General features: G+C 39.7%; 2 protein-coding genes across 2 annotated transcripts; one reads left to right on the top strand and one right to left on the bottom strand.

Annotated features, from left to right (window-relative positions):
- Positions 1 to 3,456: 3,456 nt before the first annotated feature.
- On the bottom strand, positions 3,457 to 5,642 carry LOC137127741 (zinc-binding protein A33-like). Its single transcript, XM_067505104.1, has one exon. It carries the CDS (start codon positions 5,622 to 5,624, stop codon positions 4,197 to 4,199), a length of 1,428 nt encoding a protein of 475 aa, XP_067361205.1. The 5' UTR covers positions 5,625 to 5,642; the 3' UTR covers positions 3,457 to 4,196.
- Positions 5,643 to 7,895: 2,253 nt separating this feature from the next.
- On the top strand, positions 7,896 to 21,151 carry lmcd1 (LIM and cysteine-rich domains 1). Its single transcript, XM_067503229.1, has 7 exons — positions 7,896 to 8,052; positions 15,567 to 15,661; positions 16,106 to 16,361; positions 17,536 to 17,685; positions 18,050 to 18,304; positions 18,472 to 18,690; positions 19,525 to 21,151. Exons 1-7 carry the CDS (start codon positions 8,026 to 8,028, stop codon positions 19,633 to 19,635), a joined length of 1,113 nt encoding a protein of 370 aa, XP_067359330.1. The 5' UTR covers positions 7,896 to 8,025; the 3' UTR covers positions 19,636 to 21,151.
- The last annotated feature ends 833 nt before the right edge of the window (positions 21,152 to 21,984 follow it).

Below are 21,984 nucleotides of genomic sequence, written 5' to 3'. Positions count from 1 at the left end.
AGAGTTTGGATCCAGAATCACAGGACTGTAGGAGACTAGTCCTTTCATCTTGTTCCAGATGTTGATTTATCAGGGCTCCTGAGACCAGCTGTGGATCCTCCAGCAGAGGGCGCTGCTGGACTCTTTTTACTGCAGCCTTGTAGTTCTGCAGGATCGAGACAGCTTTAGATCTCAATGTGTCTAAAAGAGCTGATATGTCACTGCCAAGCCCCTCAGTCATTGCCTTTATTGTGTCGATTTTCTGTTCCTCTTCCTCCCTCAGTGCAGTGATCCTGTCCCTCTCTTCCCCTGGAAGAAACTGGTGAAGCTTCTTAAACTGCTCCTTAATCTGCTTTCTGTGTTTTGTTGCTTCCTTTAACTTGGTTGAAATATCTTTAGTTTCTACATCAATGGCTTCGGTGATTTCTGGAGCTCCTCTCTGTGATCCCGTGCAGCTTCAGTGACGAGTCTAAATCTGTGATTGGTGTGTTTTTTTGAGTCTCTTCAACAAGAAGCTCTCACACAGATTCTTTAAAGCCAAGTTTAGAGGGAGTTCACTCAATAAATTACTTTACTTACAGACTACACATTCATGTCTTTGTTTCTCTTTCCACCATTTCTGCAGAGAGTCTCTACAAAAACTGTGGCTACATGAAAGTAAAACTGGATTTGTAAAGATGTCGACCGGACAAGAGAGATCCAACTCTGATTTGGAAGACATTTGTCATTGAATGAAGCAGAAAACACACCAGGCTGAAGAGTTAAAGTAGAATCCAGTCAGACTGGAAGGTTCCTTTATAGTTACTTTCCGTTTGTGTTGTAGGTTCTATAAATCTGTTTATACCATGGAATCAGCAGCAGGTTGAAGTGGCATCCTGTGCTCCAGTAATTCCACTATTACCAGCGTATCTTCTCCGTCCTGTGGACTGTCCTGAGTTTGGTCAGTTGCAAACAAACTGGGCACAAAATGCGGCAGTGCCAAATGACACATAGCATTTGACGTTCACATTTCTGGAATGAAGAAGACCCCAGATTAGGTGAATGCATCCACTCCTGTGAGTAAACCTTGTGTAACAGTGTGGTGGCCAAGGCAGCCATTTAGTGAACAGCGGTATGGAATGAGAACGTCAGAGAAGCTGGTCTAGAACCCTCCAGAGTCCCCCTGCAAGCTCTGACAAATTTTTGTTGTTGCAGTCAGTGTGTTCAAGATATGTGAAGTTTCCATTTAAAAATAAATGCAGACACTGAATTAATCAAAACTATTATGAAAAAAACTTTCTGTAACTGAACTAAATTTTTAAATCACTTTCTGCATTCATTTTCCAAACGGCTGACATTTTTGATGAGACGGCCAACATACATACACCCACGCTTAAAGCTCAGTGTTGTAACTGACCAGTATTCCTAAATCACATCTAAGAAAGCACTATTCAATGTTGGTTTTAGTCTTTTTGTAAATTTTGTTGACAGTAATAAAAAAGGAGAAATTCGCCAACCTTATCTTTTAATAACAACTAGTCAGACTCCAGCAAACAGCTGCTGATGGATCTTGTACTACTTCTTCTTTTCCTTTGGGCTGTTCCCTTTCAGGGGTCCCCACAGCGAATCATGTGTCTCCGTCTCACTCTATCCTCTGCATCCTCTTCTCTCACACCAACTAACTTCATGTCCTCCCTCACTACATCCATAAATCTCCTCTTTGCTCTTCCTCTAGACCTCCTGGCTGGCAGCTCCAACCTCAGCATCCTTCTACAGATATATTCACAGTTTCTCCTCTGAACATGTCCAAACCACCTCAATCTGGCCTCTCTGACTTTATCTCCAACACATCTAACATGAGTTGTCCCTCTGATGTCCTCATTCCTTATCCTGTCCATCCTCGTCTCTCCCAAAGAGAACCTCAACATCTTAAGCTCTGCTACCTCCAGCTCTGCCTCCTGTCTTTTCTTCAGTGCCACTGTCTCTAAGCCGAACAACATCTCTCGTCTCACCACCGTCTTGAACACCTTTCCTTTCATTCTCTCTGATACTCTTTTATCACACAAGACACCTGACACTTTTCTCCACCCGTTCCAACCTGCTTGCACTCGCCTCTCCACCTCTTTTCCACCTTTTCCGTTGCTCTGAACCGTTGACCCTAAGTGCTTAAATTCCTGACACACATGTGTTCTGTCTTGCTGCTACTAATCTTCATTCCTCTGCTTTCTTGGTAAAGTTTAGGCTACAGCACATACAGAGCCCTGCCTGGTTTGCGAATGTGGGGGCTGCTCTCTCTGTGTCCGTCAGAAATTGTGCTACTTTAGGTTGAACAGTTTTGTACAGCACGTACAGCTTTACATAACTCTGAGTTTAACGTCTACTTCGGCTAACATGTTCGTAGCAGTTAGTGATTAACCAACCAGCTTGTTGCGGTGAACACATGAGGGTGGATGGGAGACTGTAAACAGAGCTGAGATTTTGGCTTTTCAGGATTTTCTTGATCATTTGATAATTTATCCTTAACTCTCAAAGTGTTTTTCTCACCTGTACCTAAAGGAGCACTGATGTGATCCAGTCGAGTTGAGGACTAAGTTTGCATTTACCTGGTCTCTCTGCTGCAGACATGGACACTTGGCTGAGCTCCGACTTTACTGACACTCAGAGAGATGAATCTGCTCTGCAAGTTTATTTTCTTACTTGCTAATCTCAGTGGTGTCACCATTAATCTCAAGCTCTGCCTGTTGGGCACAAAAAGGTGCTCAGAACGATGTATGGCGGATGTGTGCAGGCCAAGGCACACACCTGGTGAGGGGTCGTGCAGTGAATGGAGCCAGCGCAGAAACTTCCTGTGCCGCAAGGTGATCGAAATGCAAAAATAGATGCCTTTTAGACCCATGGCTCGTTTCACCAGGACATCAGACAGCTCTGCTGACAGCGCTGTTATTTGTTCTGATTTTCCAGGACCCATGTGAAGCTCAGCACTGGGGCTGCAAACTGGAGAGAATAACCCTTTTGAATTATTCTGTCCATCTATTTGTCCAACACACACAGCCGTCTCCACTGAGACTCATGATATGACAGTGGGTGCGTCATTAAACAGTGTTTGTCTGCCGCTCTGGCAGTTAGCAGACTTTCGGCCCTCTCCACCACCGCTTGGGAAGACAAAACCTGGGCAGCAAATGTGGGGTCCTCAGTTAAAGGGACGCAGAGACGAATGGAGAGAAAGACTCTTCATCCAGGGAGTGTCTGTTTCGTCCCAACAGATAAGTGTACGTGGCCCAGAGGGCTCAGAACTAGGGTTTGATCACTTTTAGAGACGAGAGGCTAGGAAGAAAGAAACACACCACCACGGCTTGCAAGCACACTAGTGGGGATAAAGTTTACAGGGAGCACGTGAGAAAGTGTTTGAAAACTAGCCGGCTTGTGGGGTTAGCCCGGTGGCTAACAACAAGTGGGCTGCAATGGGTGGGAGATATGCGGGAAACAGACACCGCCGAGCATAAAAACATAAGGGTACTTTGGTTTTATTACAAAAACGTCACACGGTCAAAGTTCAAAGTTACATGTCTTGAATCAGCAGTGGATCAAAAAGATTACAAAACAACCAAACATTTAATTAGAATGAAAATATAGAAAAACAGATAAAAACATGAAACATGAAAGAAGTTAGTAGCGAGTCATTACCAAACGAGGGCAGTAAAACGTAAACCAATGAGACCAATGAGTCATATTAAAGGAAAGAGTCCAAGATATTATCTTCCAACTTCTGAGTCTAGCATTCATCATTTCTAATTATGTATTTATATACAAAAATGTATCTTGTTATGTGAAATGTGTAAATAAAATGTTTATGTGTATGTGTCTTTCTACTCTTAGTACTGTAACCCTTTCAGTGAAGTTCCACAAACTTAAATACTATAACATCATCTACTTAAAGGACGATCATCTATCTTCATCAAGTATCTTTTTTTTTAAATAAGAACAATAGAAGTGACACAATCTAGGATAATCAACATTGTTTTACACTTGACTTCATTATCTGACAGCACTAAAAATCAGAAAGTTATAATGTCAGCATCACTGATATAAGCTCTTTTTATTTGTTACATTTTTTTCTATGTTGTAAACCAGACAACAAACTCAAATTACATAAAATGGTTTTGTATCATCGAACTCCTAAAACACACATTTTAAAGTGTCCTGAAAATAATAATACGCACCATATTTACCTGATACCTTCATCTAAACCAGCCCGTTGTTACAGGGACTTGTTTTTCCACTGTCACAGAAACTGGCACTGGTAAAATCTTAACTGGGAGTTTGGTCTCGGTTTGGATACATGGAAACAGCTTCTCAGTGAACGTTTGTTTGAAGGTGTGTATGTGTGTGTTATCACCAGGATCATAGAATGACAGTTTTCCTCTGTCAAAGTCCAGATACATTCTGATCCTCTCTAGTTTCTTCTTTGCTGAGACAACTGCATCTGGAAGTGCTGGAGAGACAGCGGTGTATTGTTCATCATGGAGACATATTGCTAAGTAGCCAGCTGATATTTCCCCTTTCAGATGAACAGATTCTTTCACCACACCTACAGCACAGATTTTATAATCTCTAACCTCAATGTCCCAGCTGTGAGTCCCCGAGTTAAATCCCTCTGAGCCCAGAACACAGTGGTGGAAGTCAAATCTTTCGGGGTTATCAGGAAGCTTCTGTCTCTCTCCAAATCTCACACTGGTCAGATCTTCAGACAGAATGAGTCCTGGATGAGCAGAGTTTGGATCCAGAATCACAGGAGTATAGGAGACTATATCTTTCATCTTGTTCCAAATGTTAAAGTTCAGATTGCCCAGGTGTTTGGCCACATCTATAAGAGTTTCTGGGATCAGCTGTGGATCCTCCATCAGGGGGTACTGCTGAACTCTTTCCAATGCAGCCTTGTAGTTCTGCAGGAACAGGACATCTTTGGATCTCAGATTCTCCTCTGTGGCTCTGATTATGTCTGAAAGAAATGATATCTTCATGTCCATAGCCTCAATCATTAACTTTATCAACTCAATTTTCTGCTCCTCTTCCTCCTTCAGTGCAGTCATCCTGGCCTCCTCTTCCTCTTGTAGAAACTGGTGAAGCTTCTTAAACTGCTCCTTAATTTGTCTCTGTGTGTTTTGAGTCTGTAACTCAATGTGTTTTGCTGTTTGATCACAGTGTCCTTTAGTTTGTTCAAAGATCTTCAGTTTCTCCTTCAATGGGTTCAGGGTTTTTTGGAGTATTCCCTTGTGATACCGTGCAGCTTCATCGATGGGTCTAAATCTGTGTTTTTTGTGTTCTTTTGAGTCTCGACAGACAACACACACTGGCTGCAAATGGTCTTGACAGAAGAGTTTCAGTTTCTCTAAGTGCTCACTGCAGCGATCCTCAGATTGTGTTGATCCTCTCCGATCTTTCTCCAATAAAAAGGCCTCACATAGGTTCTTTAAAGCCAAGTTTAGAGGGAGTTCACTCAATAAATGCATTTTCTTGCAGACTGGACATTCATGTGTTTGTTTCTCTCTCCACCATTTCTGCAGACAGTCTCTACAAAAACTGTGGCTACATGAAAGTAAAACTGGATTTGTAAAGATGTCAAAGCAGACCGGACAAGAGAGATCCAACTCTGATTTGGAAGACATTTGTCATTGAATGAAGCAGAAAACACAGCAGGCTGAAGAGTTAAAGTAGAATCCAGTCAGTCCGGAAGGTTCCTTTATAGTTACTTTCAGTTTGTGTTGTAGGTTCTATAAATCTGTTTATACCATGGAATCAGCAGCAGGTTGAAGTGGCATCCAGTGCTCCAGTAATTCCACTATTACCAGCGTATCTTCTCCGTCCTGTGGACTGTCCTGAGTTCGGTCAGTTGCAAACAAACTGGGCACAAAATGCGGCAGTGCCAAATGACAAATAGCATTTGACGTTCACATTTGCGGAATCAGGAAGTCCCCAACCACATCCTTAGTCATCACGCATTGCGTAAAATGGGGTGGATAAAGCAGGCGTTTAGTAAACAGTTCAGTGGTCTGCAGTGAGAATGTGGACTAGAACCCCCGAAAGCCCCCCTACCTGGTCTGACACTTTTCAGTTCGTTTCAGTGAAACGATGCCTCTCTGGGTCTTAACCGTTAGTGTATGTCTGCTGTTCTTTGGTCAAACATGTATTGCACCTTACCAGTCTCTACTGAGGGTATATGCTAAGTTTGTGTCCTTATATACAGTGGCCTTTATGTGCAACATCAAAATCCATTTAAATAATAAATGCAGACACTGATTTAATAAAAGCTTGTATGAAAAAAACAGAGCCACACCTTAACTTTAAATCGATGATTGTATACATTTTATTAATGGCTGAAAACATTTTAGATGATGCACCAACAGCTCTGTGAGGCTGTACAGAGGCACAGTGCTGCTTTGAGCGAAATTCTAACATTACCATGCTATACGTGCTCAGGAGGTAGCAGATGGCATTACTATTACTAATGCTGCAATCAAGCTCATGTGGCACTATATGTATACAAAGTTAAGGAATTCATGTTTAGTAGATATTTGCAGAAAATGTCATAGAAATCTGGTCACTTGTTGACATACTTTCCAGCATCAACAAAATCTGATCTGCTGGTGGTGCTGGATGAAATGTCAGGCAAGGAAAAACACTGAGCACAATGAATGTCTGCAGCCATTCAGTGCTTTCAGTACTCACAACTCTATTCTTCGGTAACGTCCTTTTGTCCTGTTCATCTCTGTCTTTTCCTGTTTTGCTCACTTGTGCCCCTTCCTGGACCTGCACGCCAATTTTGTCACTAGGTCCTCTTTAGCCCTGTCTGTCCGTACTCTCTCCCACTGCAGCGTTTGAGTTGTTGATATATTGGACTTATAAGGGCAAATCTCCCCTATTTATTTGCAAAGTGATTTTGATTGGAGTTGCTAGCCTCAGCAGGACTACATGTTTTCTGGCACCAGTTGGCTGCATTTATCCTATTAATCTTTGCTGGTTTGTTTGGGTCTCTATGGCTTTGACTGGATCAATGTATCTGTCATTTGGACCAACACATGTTTGTGAAGCCCTGCTGGAAGCTTTGTTAAGCACCACTTAACCCTGGGTGGACCTTTAAAGCCCTGGTGTGCTGCCTGCTTATGTGCAGCCCACCTTGGCTCTGTTTGGTTCTGTGGTCGACATTCTTCTGAGCCAGAAAGCTGCAGAGTGGAAGGAGGAGGAGGAATCTATGACTTTTTATTGGCCGAGTAGTTTTTCAGGCTAACTCTGATTGGCTGTCAGACCGTGTGCAGGAAATCCCTCAGGGTGTTCTCTGTCTTTGTCTAGGATTAAAAACAAACAATCCAGTCAGGCCATGCTGCTCCAGGTAGAGCCCCAGTCCAGTAAAAACCAGGACTTAAATAACAATGCGATCTCCTGTTCTGCAGCAGAGATCAGGTTTGCCAACGGTGCAGCTGCTGTTTTGAATCTCTCTGAAATTCTCTCAGATTTCAGAATCTTGGACTATTAAGCAAAGCAGCATGAATTCACTGGTCATATGAGGTGACGCTGCTGTTTTGCCGTGAAAGTGAAAATAGATAAATCTGTTTATTTCTTTAATTGCATGTTGGAACTAAATCTGGAGGTAAAGCAACCTGCACTGTGCATGTTGCAGAGGGTGGAAAAGGAGAGCTGGCAACTAGAGTGGGGCAGAAACACATAAAAGCAAAAGCAGCTGAAGAGGAGAAAGGTGAGGAATGTGGGTATGAGATGTGAGAAAACACAAACAAAAAGAGAAAGAAACTTAGTTTGAAAGTGTGAACGCAAGTCGAAAGGAGACTTTGGACTGAAATAAAAGTAAAGGAGTGAATTTAAGGAATGAGATGAAAGTCTAGACGATTAAATTGCAGTGGGTTGTGGAGAGCCAGCAGAACGGCAGCAGGAGCGGCTGTGGGCGGGGAGAGAGGAAGTGCGGTCGACAGGGGAGGAATTTAAAGTCTCATTGTTCTGGAAGAGCTGAGGCAGAGAGGTGCTGAGGAGTGGGATCATTGACAGACCCTGAACAACATGGACGTGAGCTCAGCCATGGAGAAGGTAGGACAGAAACTTTTACAAACACACAGCTGAACTTTTCATTCAGAGAGCAACCTAATAAAGAGGTCAGTGGTGAGAGGGCCACTTTGTCTGATGTGATGTAAGCTCTTCTGTTGATGGAGATCAGGAGAAACACTTTGTACTAATGTGAGAACTATCCACGTCAGCTTTAGTGTAACCGAATCAGACTAAATGACTTTGTTTCACTTCATTATTGTCTTGGCAGTCATTTATTTCTTTTTGGGAAAAGGGTGATATTTTGTTTATCTGTCTACATAAAAGCTGTGGTAGAAGCAGGTAAAATAATGTGATGTAATTTTGTTAATTTACATCAACCTCCACAGCTGCATCCATCTCATCCACATGTGTCACGGTTTGAATGGAGCTATTTATTTATTGGAATTTATTTATTCACCTGTTATTCAGTAATAAATGCAACGCAAACAACTAAACTAATCAAAATAGTGGCTCTATTTTTCCTGTAATTTCCACCAATCTAATTGGTTCTGTTCAAGGAAATTTAGACATCACAGCAAGTGATGGACTTGTAAAAACAAATGTTAGGTAATTTTTTGGCATGAATGTATATTTCAAGAGATGGGGATTCAAATTGAATAACAGACCTTTGTGGCTTGTTTACATCTAATCCATTTCAAACAGCTGACCTTTACTAATTCAGTCAGTGAAAGTAATCCATGACTACAGGGACCTGATTCATGTGCTGGGTGTGTTCTGGCAGCAGTTTGTCTCCCTCAGATCCCTCATGTAATTCATCCTCTGGTTTGTCTGTCCAGAGGTCGCATCAGCCTGAGACAAATAACCTGGTGGATCAGTATCACCTGTCAGGGGGGTTGAGCTCCTCATCCTCCTTTATACTCTGGAGCTGGAAAACCTGTCATCACCAGGATGAAAATAACCCACAGCACACAATAGTGTTTTTTTTGTGTGTGTGTGTGTGTTTTTGTTTTTGTGAGAAGGTTTCTCTGCAACCAAAACACAAAACAAAAACCTAAAGCTACATATAGTTGCATGTTGCTGCCAAAACGGCAGTTTAACATTTGGAGAAATTTGCTTTCTTACTAAAAGTTAGAGGATGAGACTAACAAACACATCATGCGTTTGCTTGTTAAAAATGAAGCTACAACCAGCAGCACATTAGATAATCTTAGTAAAGCTTAGCATGAAGACTTGAAACAGGGAAAAAACAGCCAGCCTGTGCAAATGCCACAACATCTTGCACCTCTGAAGCTCCCAAATAAACATTTGATTTATTGTTTTTTTTAATCACACAATTAGAAGACACCAGACACGTGTCCTACAACCTAAATGCAAGTACAAATTATCCGTCTCTGTCCTCCCATGTGATCTCATATGATCTATAGGAGCATCTCTTCGAATAGTGGCCCTGTGACAGCAGGCGTTTTTGACATTGCACCCTTGAAATTAGGTCGGAAAAGTGTCAAGAAAAGTTCCTGATCTTCACCAAAGTCCCAAACATCAACGAGCGGAGCATTTCTACGCTGATAACACACAAACAGTCAAGATCTTTCATGTCTTTATTCAACACACCCGTTAAACATACAAAATGATAGTAGAAAAATAATGCCAACACTAGGCTTCTGAAGTCAGTAAACACCAGCTGGAGTCAGATGTCGGCAAACCTGGATGATCACGCGTGGGCCTCATCTGCAGGGGGGTCGCACACCATTTGCCCCGCTCTTGTTCGAACTGAACAGAGGAAGCTGCTGTGTTAGAGGAAAGCAAGTATTACTGTTCTGTGTCAGAATTTTTATGCATCCTAGCCAACCCTCGCTGGGCCCTCGGCCTGGCTGCGATGATGTAATTGCGAGGTATGTGGGGTTTTGTGACACCTTCTGCAGCATGCATGAATCCAGCTTATGGTTCTCAGACATTGGAGCAAATGCAAGAAAGTGCTTTCAGAAGTTTCCCCGCAAAGGAGCAAACTTTCCTGACATAAACATTAAAACAAGAAGGTCACTATAATGCCTGATCCTCCAGTTTACTTCAATTACCTTATAATTGTGACTAACATGCCTTCTCTCTACACCTTTGACTGTAATATTGACAAGATGTTCTCCAAACATAATTTGTGCCACTGATCCCAAGTACAATGGAAAACAGCAGAAAAACTTTGGCTCAGACTCAAACTGCAGCAGGTCGACTCGCCCCTCTGTGACCTCCAGCTTCTTATCTCACAGTGTTTCCTGCAATTTACCCTTCACATAACCGACGTGTTTAAAATTACTCCACGCAGCTCAGCCGAGCCTGACCCACCTACAACATATTTGGCTTATCTGAGTTCTAAATATAGAGCTGACACACGTTCCCCTCTTTCTCAAAAAATCTACTTTTGCTCATATAACACTCTCATTCAGAGCAGTAACCCTACTCTGTTCAATATTTGTGATTGACTCCATCAGACTTTCTAAAGGACGACTAGAAGTTTACACAGAAACTCTAGATTATTATTTTTTTTACTATAGATAACGCAGGACAAAACATTATTTTCTGCAAATAAAGAGCCAACACAGAGAAGCCAAATATAAAAGCTGAAGCAATCAGCATGTGTGAATATGAAAACAGGTGAATGTAAACTGTCGTCAATCAATCATATGAACATGTAGAACAAGAAAACTTAACCTGAGGGATCTGAGAGACAAACAACTATTTATAACAATGAACGTTTTGATTGTGATGTTGGAATGACATGACGTTTATCATAGTCCAAGTTCAGGGTGCACAGTTCGGAGATGTAGTTCTTTGTACTCGGAAAACTGAAGATCTAAATTATGATTGTTGTTAAAAACAGAAGAAAGACTTTAAAGCACTTTGTTAGTTTGTTACTTTTTATTAATTATATGTAGTTTAGAGCTATACATGTCAAAGTGTCTCTGGGCAAGACACTGAACCCCCAACAGCCCTTTCCCCTCCTCAGTTTTGCAGTGCCAGCCCAAGCCCGGTACAAATTGGGGAGGGTTGAGTCAGGAAGGGCATCCAGCATAAAAACTGTGCCAAATCAACAATCGGACAACCCGGAACTCACAGGATAAGTCGAAAGGAAGGTAGTTTAGAACTTATTTTAAGGTGGAGAGGTGGTCTCAAAGGCTTCTGGAACCCATAGTTGTTAAAGAGCCAGTCAACCAGTCAGAGGATTTTAGTTGTTTCTGATTGATTAATAAGTTTTGAAACATTTTCTTAACAGCTGTCACCTGAAGGGCAGTGCAGAGCGGAGTGGATTGTTACTACCGACTGAATTGTAGTGTAAAGAAATCAGTTAAAGGGTCTGTGTGTGTGTGTGTGTGTGTGTGTGTGTGTGTGTGTGTGTGTGTGCAGTGCAACTATAGGTAGATATTGTAAAAGTTGTATTTTTTTTATTAGGTTTTCTGTCACAACCTAGGAAGTCATCACCTGCATCATCCCATCTGTGTTATGTCTGCTTTCTGTTTGAGTAATGGCTCCATTTCCTATTTGCAGGACAAATTTGAGTCGCGTCTCATTTTACGGTGACTCACAAGCAAATCCCAGCACAGTCAGTGAGTCACTGCCTCTAAAAATGATTAACAATCAGTTTTATTAACAAACAGTACTGTAGGAGCTGAAAATGAATTTCACAGTAATATTAAAATATGAGCTGTATATTTTGTTATTGCTGTTTGTTATTGTGACAAGTTGATTCTTACTGACTGATTAATGTTACAAAACCTTTATTAGGATTTCAGACTTTTTGATTGTCTGTCGAACAAGCAAACAAAGCCTCTCACTAACTTTTAGTGGTTTTCCAACGATTTCCCTTAGCGTTTATTACTATATGTCTTATTTGCAGCAAAATAATATTAAAGACAGGGAGTTCATCACCAATAAGCAACGTGTGTTTGAGTTTGAGCAGATTTAGCTCCTAATGTAACCGTGACTATCTGGTGTCAGCTCGGCAACATAATAATAAACACACACTTGCAGTTCATTGTATCCCACTGGAATAAACTAAGTGTTGTTTCACTTCAGCTGTTTCTAATCCAGCCGTCATCACTGCAACCTTTTCAACACAGGCCAATCAACACTCAGCCTATGTCTCTCTCACACACACACACACACACACACTCATCTGTCCGCTCTCTTCTGAATGACTGCTCTGCCGTTCTCAATTTGTTAACCGGTAACATTAACCCCAATTAAAGACATAAGAAATGTGAGTACCTACACAACAGGAGACACAAGCCAGATTTTCCATGTGTGTCTGTGTAGAGAAAATAGCTCAACATTTCAGGAAAAAGGCTCATTTGTTCTTTTGTTGAGAGCGAGCCAGACAGTAATAGGTTAGCTTAGCTTAGCTAACTAGAAACAGGGGCAAACAGCCTGGCTCTGTCCAAAAGTGAATTTATGTTGTTTTAATAATATTTAAAAAAGTGAACGTCATTTTTTATTACCATATTGTGTAACTTGTTATTTAGCTTTTGATGCTGCTAGGTGGATTTTATTATTTTTGGACTTATTTTCAGACTTTTCCCTGTGTTGCGTGCAAAATAATAATAATAATAATATTAATCAACAGTTTCTCTTTAAGTTCTTGTGGATGCAAATAAATCTGAAGGACGAACATAAACTGTACTGTAGGGGAATTGTTTTAGTTTAAAGCTTTACAGAGATTTTTTATATGAAAAAAGTGATCAGGGTGGAGACTTTTGTATGTCTTAAATATGTTTTAAATGTATTCTTATAATAATAAAAAATTATGGTAGCCATGAAGATGGGTAGTGTTAAGTTCACCCACAGGCACTTTCATTTTAACAAAGAAACTGCAGCACTAAATGACTAATAGTCATGTCACGAGGAACCGACTTTTGAACTAAAAAATGTATACACAAAATAACATATACACAAAATTCATAATGTAAACATTAACCCTTTAGTTTACACATTAAGAAATACATATGCAAGAAAGTATATATTAGTGTTGCCGCCTCTTCATTTAGCAACATTTCAGGTTTTATTTGTCAGATTACCTAATTAGGAAGCAGATATGCAAACTGGGCAGCACTGAGTCACTTCCGTGTTTTGCGACAAATAATAATATTTCTTCAGAGCATCGCCCTGAGTGTATATAAATATAATAGAGGTTTCATACCCTACTCGATGAGGTGAATGAGGATAAACAGCAAAGCTAGGATTTTAAAGAGTTTTTACTACAGCAAAATAGCGGCAAAAAAAAGGTCAACAGCATGGTTACAATCCCAGTTAAAGGGTTTCAGTTGATTTTTTTAATTTTTTTTTACAGTGCAGCCAAAAGAGCAAAGGCTGTAGTGGCAGCTCATTCTTTACTTTATTATTTTTGTGAGAGCTTGCGTCTCTGTTCAAATATAGAGTATATTATAAATCCCCCTCAGGAAAGATGAGCTTGTTAATACCTGGTGACAGATGGACACTTACTACTTCTTTCAGACAAGTGGCAGCAGCTTGTTTTAACAGAACAGTCGTCAGGTTTCCTGCCAGAGGCTTTAAAAACACTGTGTCAACTCTGAGTGTGTGATTTCATGCACACACACACACACACACACACAGCACACATCTTGAAGCACACATCTCAAGGCATCTTTCATAATTATCACTTCTATCCAATGTATAGTGTACAGTATTGTGTGTGTGTTGTATTGTGATTGATCCCCAAAAAGACAAAGTTAGCCAATATCACTAACTGAAATTAGGTTTACAGTAGACAAAATAATCTAGATCTTTCCTTCCTTTTTCTCAGAAGTTTGAACCAACTCAATTACTGGACGTAAGCAGAGAGATGTGGATGAACACTCTTGCATGTTCAACTGTAGGTCATTAAATCAGTTTTACACCAACTTTAACCTCAAAGAATGAGACATAGATTAACCAGAGAAAATGTTGGGAAGATAAAATGATTATCTGACTTTCCTGAAAGTGATAATGATACTGATGAGCCTGCCTGTGGAACTGTTGGCTAAGACATGAGACTTTTTGTTTTGAAGACCACAAACACACTTACTATCATTATGAGAACACTCAATGACATAATGCGTTCACAAACCTCACACCCTAACCATAATCTAAACCTGTAATTCTAACCTAAACCTTAAAACCAAGTCTTAGCCTTCAAACATCTCTTTGAAGTTGTGAGAAAAGTCCAAATGTCCTCACAATGTCTTTACAACCATAGAAAGAAATGTACACACACACACACAGAAGGGCGAGTGATCTCACTGGTCCACCCATTGACATCATCTGCACCAACCTCTAGTCTTATGTGTCATCCCAACACTTCTTCTTTTATCTTCCCCTCCTTAGATTTTTAACTGACATGGCAGCTTGATGTAGAAAATAAAAATAGCAAAATGTATGCAACAGTCAGCGAATGAACCACCCACACATCCCATCCACTCACTGAGTAAATATTTACAGAGCAGGGAGGTGAAAGATTTCTCTGCCTCTCCACAGTTATGTCTTCCTTTAGAGGATCCTTTCATTCAAAACCTCCATTATTCACATCTAAAACACTAGTTTGTCGGACTTCCGGTGTCATGACTTAAACTTAAAGAAGTTAAATGTTACATTTGAAAAACAAAATAACAAAACACATTATAAATCACCAAACTAATTAATTATAATCATTCACTCAGTTCAACCACACGTCTCACGGCATCTTTCATAATTATCACTTCTATCCAGTGTAGAGTGTACAGAATTGTGTGTGTGTGTTGTATTGTGATTGCATAACAGCTCACACCTGAAGGGCAGTGCAGAGCGGAGTGGATTGAAGTCTCATGTTACTACCGACTGAATTGTAGTGTAAGGAAATCAGTTAAAGGGTGTGTGTGTGTGTGTGTGTGTGCATGTGCAGTGTAACCATAGGTAGAAGTTGTAAAAGTTGTTTATTTGATTAGGTTTTCTGTCAGAACGTAGGAAGTCATCACCTGCCTCATGCCATCTGTGTTATGTCTGCTTTCTGTTTGAGTCTTGTTCTTTGTGCCATAAAAATCCACTGTTGCCAGAAAGACAAAGTTAGCAAATATCACGAACTGAAATTAGGTTGACAGTAGACAAAATAATCTTAGTCAAGATCTTTCCTTCCTTTTTCTCAGATCGAACCAGTAACCCTGTGGTCTGTGGACGACTGCCTTTACCCACTGAGCTACAGCCGCCCCCACACAAAAATATAGAATATTAATAGCTATTCCATTAAAAAGTTAGGATTGATACTTACCTTGTTATTTTTGCTCTAGTTTTGCATTTTAACAGTATAATTGCAACCTGTCCATTTGTTTCATTACTTTTCCTTGTGTAACTTGGCTTCGTGACAGGCCGTTGTGACCTCTGACCTTTGATGATCTCACTGTTTGGTTGCTTATATTGTATAATATAGGTACTACACCTCACAGAATCAGAGTTACATTATTTGAATGCTTTTACTGTATGACGGATTGCTCCTATCCGCGGGATTTTGCTGCATTTTGTGGCGTTGTTTCTCCTCTCAGATGTCTGTAAAGCACAGAGCGGGAGGAAAAGGAGGTGCAGCAACATGCCTCGCATGTAAGGAGAGCTGCTCTGGATACCAGCCACACTCTTGGAGGTACAACCTGCTATGTGTTTTCGTTTTTTGTAGTTTCTCTGCATGTAAAAAGATAAACAAAAAGGATTTATTCCCACCGGGCATGACTCTCTGCTCTTAAAGGAACATGTTAGTGCTATTCTTTTAACTGTTTGCAGAGGTTAACAAACTATGAGGCCAAAATTGACAGTTGTAAAAAATGGCACTTACATCAGGATGCCATTTTGTTGTATCGCTTACCAGTTATTATATCAAAAAGCCTCTCCTGAGATACAAGGCCAATCCAAAATGTATCCAGAGAAATGACAAATTACCCTAAAATTAGATGTTATCTAATTCACTTATTCTTTCACATAAAGTCTTTAATATTCTCTTCAAGTTGATCAACGGATGTGATTTAGTTTTCCCTAATTGCTCTATACCTACATTTCTTTTACCATTCTTCTTCATCTTTCCACTGTGCAGGAAAGCATGCGTAGCCTGTGGCTGCAACATGGTCGACCACGCTCCTGGAGGGGATCATGAAGACGACCAACATATGGGACGCCTGCTTGCAGATTCACCCTGCTCTCATTTAACTGCCAAGGTTAAAGGAGGTGGCGGTCTACGCATGTACAAGCGAAACCGTATGATCGTAACCAATCCGGTGGTTTCACGCAAGGATCCGACCTTCGTAACCACAACATATGACTGGGCACCGGCTGGTCTCAACCAGAAGCTGGTGAGAAGTTCAGGAGGTTGGAAGATGCAGTTTGTCAGACTTAACTCACCAGTGAAAACATCAAAATATGGAACCTCCATTACAAACAAACACTGCTATACACATAAAACTGACACAAAGTCACACAATTCTAATGAACATATTATTTTCAGCAGATGGCAAGATGCTGAAAAACATAAATTTTACTGTTAGCAAATCCCAAAAGCAGCACTAACTGCCCACTACTTATGCAGTCTCTAGGAAAATATGTGTTGTTTTAGCTCACACGTATAGTCACCATTTAGTAACAACGAGTACATGACTAAACAACGCTGAATGAAATCTATCCTAGCTTCTTTAGTTTCCGCAGCTCTCTCTGCCCTTCGAACTGTTTACTGTCTGGTTTCCATTGAAAACAGACTCGAGTATGTCTTAGGTTTTACAGCCTATAATTATGATGATGACAGTAATTACTGAGCACTGCAGTGGAGCAGAGGACCTCTCTGCGGTTTAACTTCTGCTCTCTGCAGATCTGTTACAAAACATCATGAACATTGTTTGTTCCAGCAGAGGCTTTTGTGTTCCGCTGTGAAATGGACATGTAACGTGCAGAGTCCACTCGCTCATCATCTTACTCAGATACAGTCACAGATGTGTCACTGGTGCTAACACCTGGAAAGTACGTCAAAGGCTGAAACAAAAACTGAGAAAGTTTTCTGCACAGTTCTTCTTAGTTTGGCATTGAGCCATGAGAGAAAATCTCATTTAGGTCATTTAGGTACTTGAAAAATGCTACATAAATAAAATGTATAATAATGAAAATGATAGTTATTATTAATATTATTACTAGATACATTTATACAAAGATCCACCCACATTGCGAAGCCAGGCCAGTGTTTCCTAATATATTTACTTTACAGAGTTATTATTGGTTCATAAAGACAAATTATAAACAGAAACAGACCAAGAGATAGAAAGCAAAATTCCTCATCCATCACTATGTTTTTTAAACACAGAAATTATGTTCAGAATGACTCCAAACATTACTGCAAACATGTTTGCTGAAGAAAAAAGGGCTGGAAGAGGCTCTGTTTCTGAAACACTTAGACATTTGAATCCCAGTGGAGCTGTGGTACAAGCAGAATGTTACAGAGCCATGTCCAAAAATCATTTCTTCTGCAAATCATCTTTTCAGGCCATGCAGTACATGGAGCTCATCCCGGAGAGTCGACGTCCAGTCTCTGGGACGTATGGAGCGTTGGAACGACATCAGCAGCTCCTTAGGCAGCTTCCAATCTATGACCTGGACCCCATGAAATGCCAGAGCCTGACCAGTGAGGAGGAGGTACAAAAGTCTGCCAGGATTTGGCAGGATGCTGATTTAGGGACACTTCCTCTTTTACTTCATTGTGTCTCAAATCTGAAGTTCACATTACACTGGATAAACACAATCGATTGTTGGTTTTATAGGATTTGTACACAACAGTAAAAATATAGAAAATCCCTTTTAAATGAATTTCAGTTCACTCCCTATATTCTTTATAACTAATAATCCTTCTGCTTTTTTTAATTATCACGCTGAAACTCAGTTCAATAATAGATTCAAGACCTCATTAACACCAGGAGAAATTGTTTAATGAAAAAGTTGTATGAAATAATGTGGCTATTCTTGTTGGTTCTGACCTCTTACTACTTCAATTGTTTTGCAGATTTCCTCCATGCTGCTGTTTGTGAAACACTACAAACAGGAGGTGTTGGGTGTTGGAGAGGTGGCCTTACCCGGCGAGGGTGGAGCTCTGAAGGAAGCGGCCATTCAGAGGACAGCGAAGGATGTCAAGGATCACAGCAACATTGATAAGAAAGATGCTTTGGAGCAGCCGGACCACAGCTCCACCAACAGCAACACCTCCTCCTCCACTGCCGGTTCAGCTAATGGAACAGATATCAACACTAAAGCCAAATATGTGAGTAATTAAGGGGTTTAGAACTTTTACATTAAACTTTGGTAATGTTGGCTGTGATGAATGGATGGATGTAAACCCACCAAAGTTAGCAAAAATAAAAAAAAGAAATTTGTTCCATTAATGGTGTATAGGACCTCCTATTCTGTCCTCTTTCTGTCCACTCTCAGCAATGTACCGGTTGCCATGGTGAAGTTGCCAAGGAAAGTCCAGCTGTTTATGCTGAGCGTGCAGGCTACCATAGCAACCTGTGGCATCCCACTTGCTTCGTATGTTCAGAGTGCGGCCAGGGATTGGTGGACCTGGTTTACTTCTGGTCCAATCAGAAGCTGTTCTGTGGAAGGCACTACTGTCAGACGGTTTGGCCACGATGCTCTGGCTGTGATGAGGTGAGACAAGGGACCTGCTCTGAGGAACTGAAAGCTTACGCAGGGATTAATGTTCCCCAGAGGATGAACTCTTTGAATTTTCTGTCACAGTTTGGTCAAATCATTCTGCTCTTTTAAACGTTGCTCAAGTCTGCCAGTGAAAGTTGCATACTTTTAAAACATTATATTTTTGCCACAATGAAGACTTTTTGCAAATCTCTGAAGACATCTTTGTCTTCAGGGAAAACTTTGTCAATGTGCAGATTTTAACTGCTGCTTTAGTAATCCACTCACAAAGACTACACATCTGTTGCCACTAATTGTTAGGATTGAACCGAGGTGCAACAGCATTAGTACAGTCTTCAACAGATTGCACATAACTTTGGACAGACTGGATAATGTTATGGTAATTAAAACAGTCACTCTGTGGGGTTTGAGATGCTCAGACACCGTTTCATAGTGTCTCCTTTTCAAATTATATTTTGTTTTGAAGAAAATATATATTTGCTTTTGTGCAAGTGTACATCTCATGATAAACATCTAAGATGTATGCAATTAGATTACTACAGTAAAAATGCTTCATAGTCGTCCCTGAGGGGAATAGAATATATAGAGAAGTCTGTTCATAGCCTGAGAGACAAAACCCAGGGCAACATCTAGGAGAGCGCCTGTTCTTTTCTATCCCCTGAACTATGGTGACTCGACAGTAATAGCCGTGTTTAGACATATTTTATCAAAACATATTTTAGAAAACAATGGAGGAAATATATCTACTCACAGTGTGTACCAATGCAATAGTTTACAATTACCTTATAAATACCTAATTATCTCCTTTCCCTTCCTGTTCTCCATCAGCTGATCTTCTGCAAGTCTTTTCACAGCGCGAAAGATGGACAGAGATGGCATCATCAACATTACTGCTGCTGGAAGTGTGGACAAAGCCTCGATACACCCTGTCAGCACTGAGACACTTACATAGTGTAATTCAGTTTCAAGAAGCTTTAGCAGTACACGAAAACAGAACCTACAAGGTGCTTCAGAATGGGGAAACAGTACTGAATAAATATGTCAGACAAGGCAAAAATCTGGTTGGTTTGCTTGTTATATATATATATATATAATTAAAAAACACACACATATATATATATATATATATATATATATATATATATATATATATATATATCAATTATACTGAATAAATAGAGCTGAAAGTCTTTTAATTATATCTTTAGTGGCATATTAATGTCCTACAATAAAAATAAATCCAGCTGACATGTTTAAAATACACCAGAGTACTAAAGACTTGTTCAGCTGAGCCTACTGGTGTTTCAAGTACTTTAGGAAACATTTAGTTTACACAGTGTGTTAAAGGACTTAATGAAATAGTTTTTTGATTTATCATCACTTAAAGTACAGACAGAGACTGGAGCCAGATGTGCTGGTTCCAGCCTGCGGTGTTTCAGATACACACAGCAGCTCACCAGGATCTGACCTGACATTTCAGGAAACAAATGAGTGACTGAAGAAGTAAACTGGTCAAATATAACGATAATAATGATGTAAGCTTTTCCACAGAGTCCAATGTTTTAGAAGAGATTCAAAAAAAAAAAGAAAAAAAGAAAAAAGTTTGAAAAAGTGCTAATTTACAACAAGTTAAAAATAAATGTAAGGTTCAGATTGTCTTTTCATAGTGCAGACGGGAGCTGATAAAACTCTGATAAAATTCAGATGGTGCCTAACCTAAGATTACAATTTGTACATAGTTATGTGAAAATAACTGATATTTATCACTGTGTGTATAAAGCATTGTTGTCCTAATGGAAATTAAAATGTTATGTAACTTTAAGGTCACTATAACTAATCAAACTTTATTTTAACCTTAAAGTGATCGTTTGAAAATGACTTTCAGTCTGAAAATGTCAGGTTTTGATCTGTGCTAGTTTGTGTTTTACTTTTTAACATTTGATAAATGTTGACATAAATAACTGGACAGACAAAGCTGGAAAAGGCTTATAGCTAATTAGTAATGATATTGTTGTTGTTACTTTAGCCTAATTTACCCCTCTACCTTTTAGTACCCACCACTAAAGCTGGGTCATGTGTTTGGTATAATAACTGTACTCTTAGTTTGTTAAAATGTATTTACCATGTGTGTGTTATTTGCTTTTTTCCTTTCCTTTCCTTTTCATTTCAGTTTAACATATTATTTCAGTCAAACGACAGACCTAATTAGCATTTAACCTCTTTCGTGAAATTGATGTCTCTTCTGCTGTTAAACAAACTGTAATTTTATTTTTTGGCAACAAAGCTAAAACATGTTTAATAATCTTAAGTGTCACAGTACTATGAGGCTAAAAAGTCAGTACTTTTGCAATGTTCTGATATCAACGACTTAGCCAGAACTAAAACTAGACAGAACTAGACAGAAGCTAATTGGCTTTACCTTTGTCCTATAAAATAAAAGTCACCAACACAATGAGCCATCTATAATACTTGTCTTTTATTTAAATAATAATTTCAGTTTTTTATTGATTATTGGTAGCAAAATGTTTAGAATGAAGAATAACGTACGGTTCACTGGAAAACTTTTGCAAAAAGAGTAAAACAAAGATTTTATTTTCATCAACATAATATTTAATGCAGGGGACACTTGTGGATCAATGAGTAGATGCAGAAGGCCACGGGTTCAAATCCCACCCCACCAGGTGTGGCTCAGCCCAGCCAATAAGGGCCACCTCTGTGGCAGTCCCTAGCCTGAGGAGGGGCATTCGGCATTAAAAAACTCATGGCAAATCAACGTGCGGACCCCTGAAGGGACAAGCCGAAGGCCGCTGATCTTCAATATAATATTTAATGCTCATTGAGCTAACACAAATGTTCCTTTTGTTATCAGAAGTAACACAAATTTTCAAGGAGTGTATATTTAAAGAATTACAGCAATGATGAAAATAATGAAAATGTAAAAAGTGCAAAAGTTAGCATCTCTCTCCATAGCTTAAATAAAAATTACCTTGGATGAAGAAAAACTAATTTTGGACTAAGTATCATGTTGATGAAAAAAAAGTTTACTATTCCTAATAGGGAATTCCACTGTGTGCTGTTGCCTGTAAACATCATTAAATATAAATAAAGTTGAATCATTGGACAATAATTGTGGTATGTTGCAATGTGTTGCAAATATTTTTACAACATGTTGTGTGAGGATCACATAACTGTCCATTAACAATATAAGACCGTATCAATTAAATTAAGATGGAATTACAGTGTTTCTTGACTAATCTGAGGCATCTATATTTGTTAGGTTTTCAGGCA

The sequence above is a fragment of the Channa argus genome, chromosome 5 (genome assembly GCF_033026475.1).
Source record: "Channa argus isolate prfri chromosome 5, Channa argus male v1.0, whole genome shotgun sequence".
Lineage (NCBI taxonomy): Eukaryota > Metazoa > Chordata > Actinopteri > Anabantiformes > Channidae > Channa > Channa argus.
The sequence above is the reverse complement of the archived record's forward strand: the minus strand, read 5'-3'. Positions and strand labels throughout refer to the sequence as shown.

Bases quoted from the DNA above. Each gene is read 5' to 3' on its own strand.
- lmcd1 (XM_067503229.1), top strand. From the start codon at position 8,026: ATGGACGTGAGCTCAGCCATGGAGAAG. The intron at 15,662-16,105 runs GTACAACCTGCT...TCCACTGTGCAG, and splicing joins TACCAGCCACACTCTTGGAG to GAAAGCATGCGTAGCCTGTG. The intron at 16,362-17,535 runs GTGAGAAGTTCA...TCATCTTTTCAG, and splicing joins CTGGTCTCAACCAGAAGCTG to GCCATGCAGTACATGGAGCT.
- LOC137127741 (XM_067505104.1), bottom strand. From the start codon at position 5,624: ATGTCTTCCAAATCAGAGTTGGATCTCTCTTGTCCGGTCTGCTTTGAC.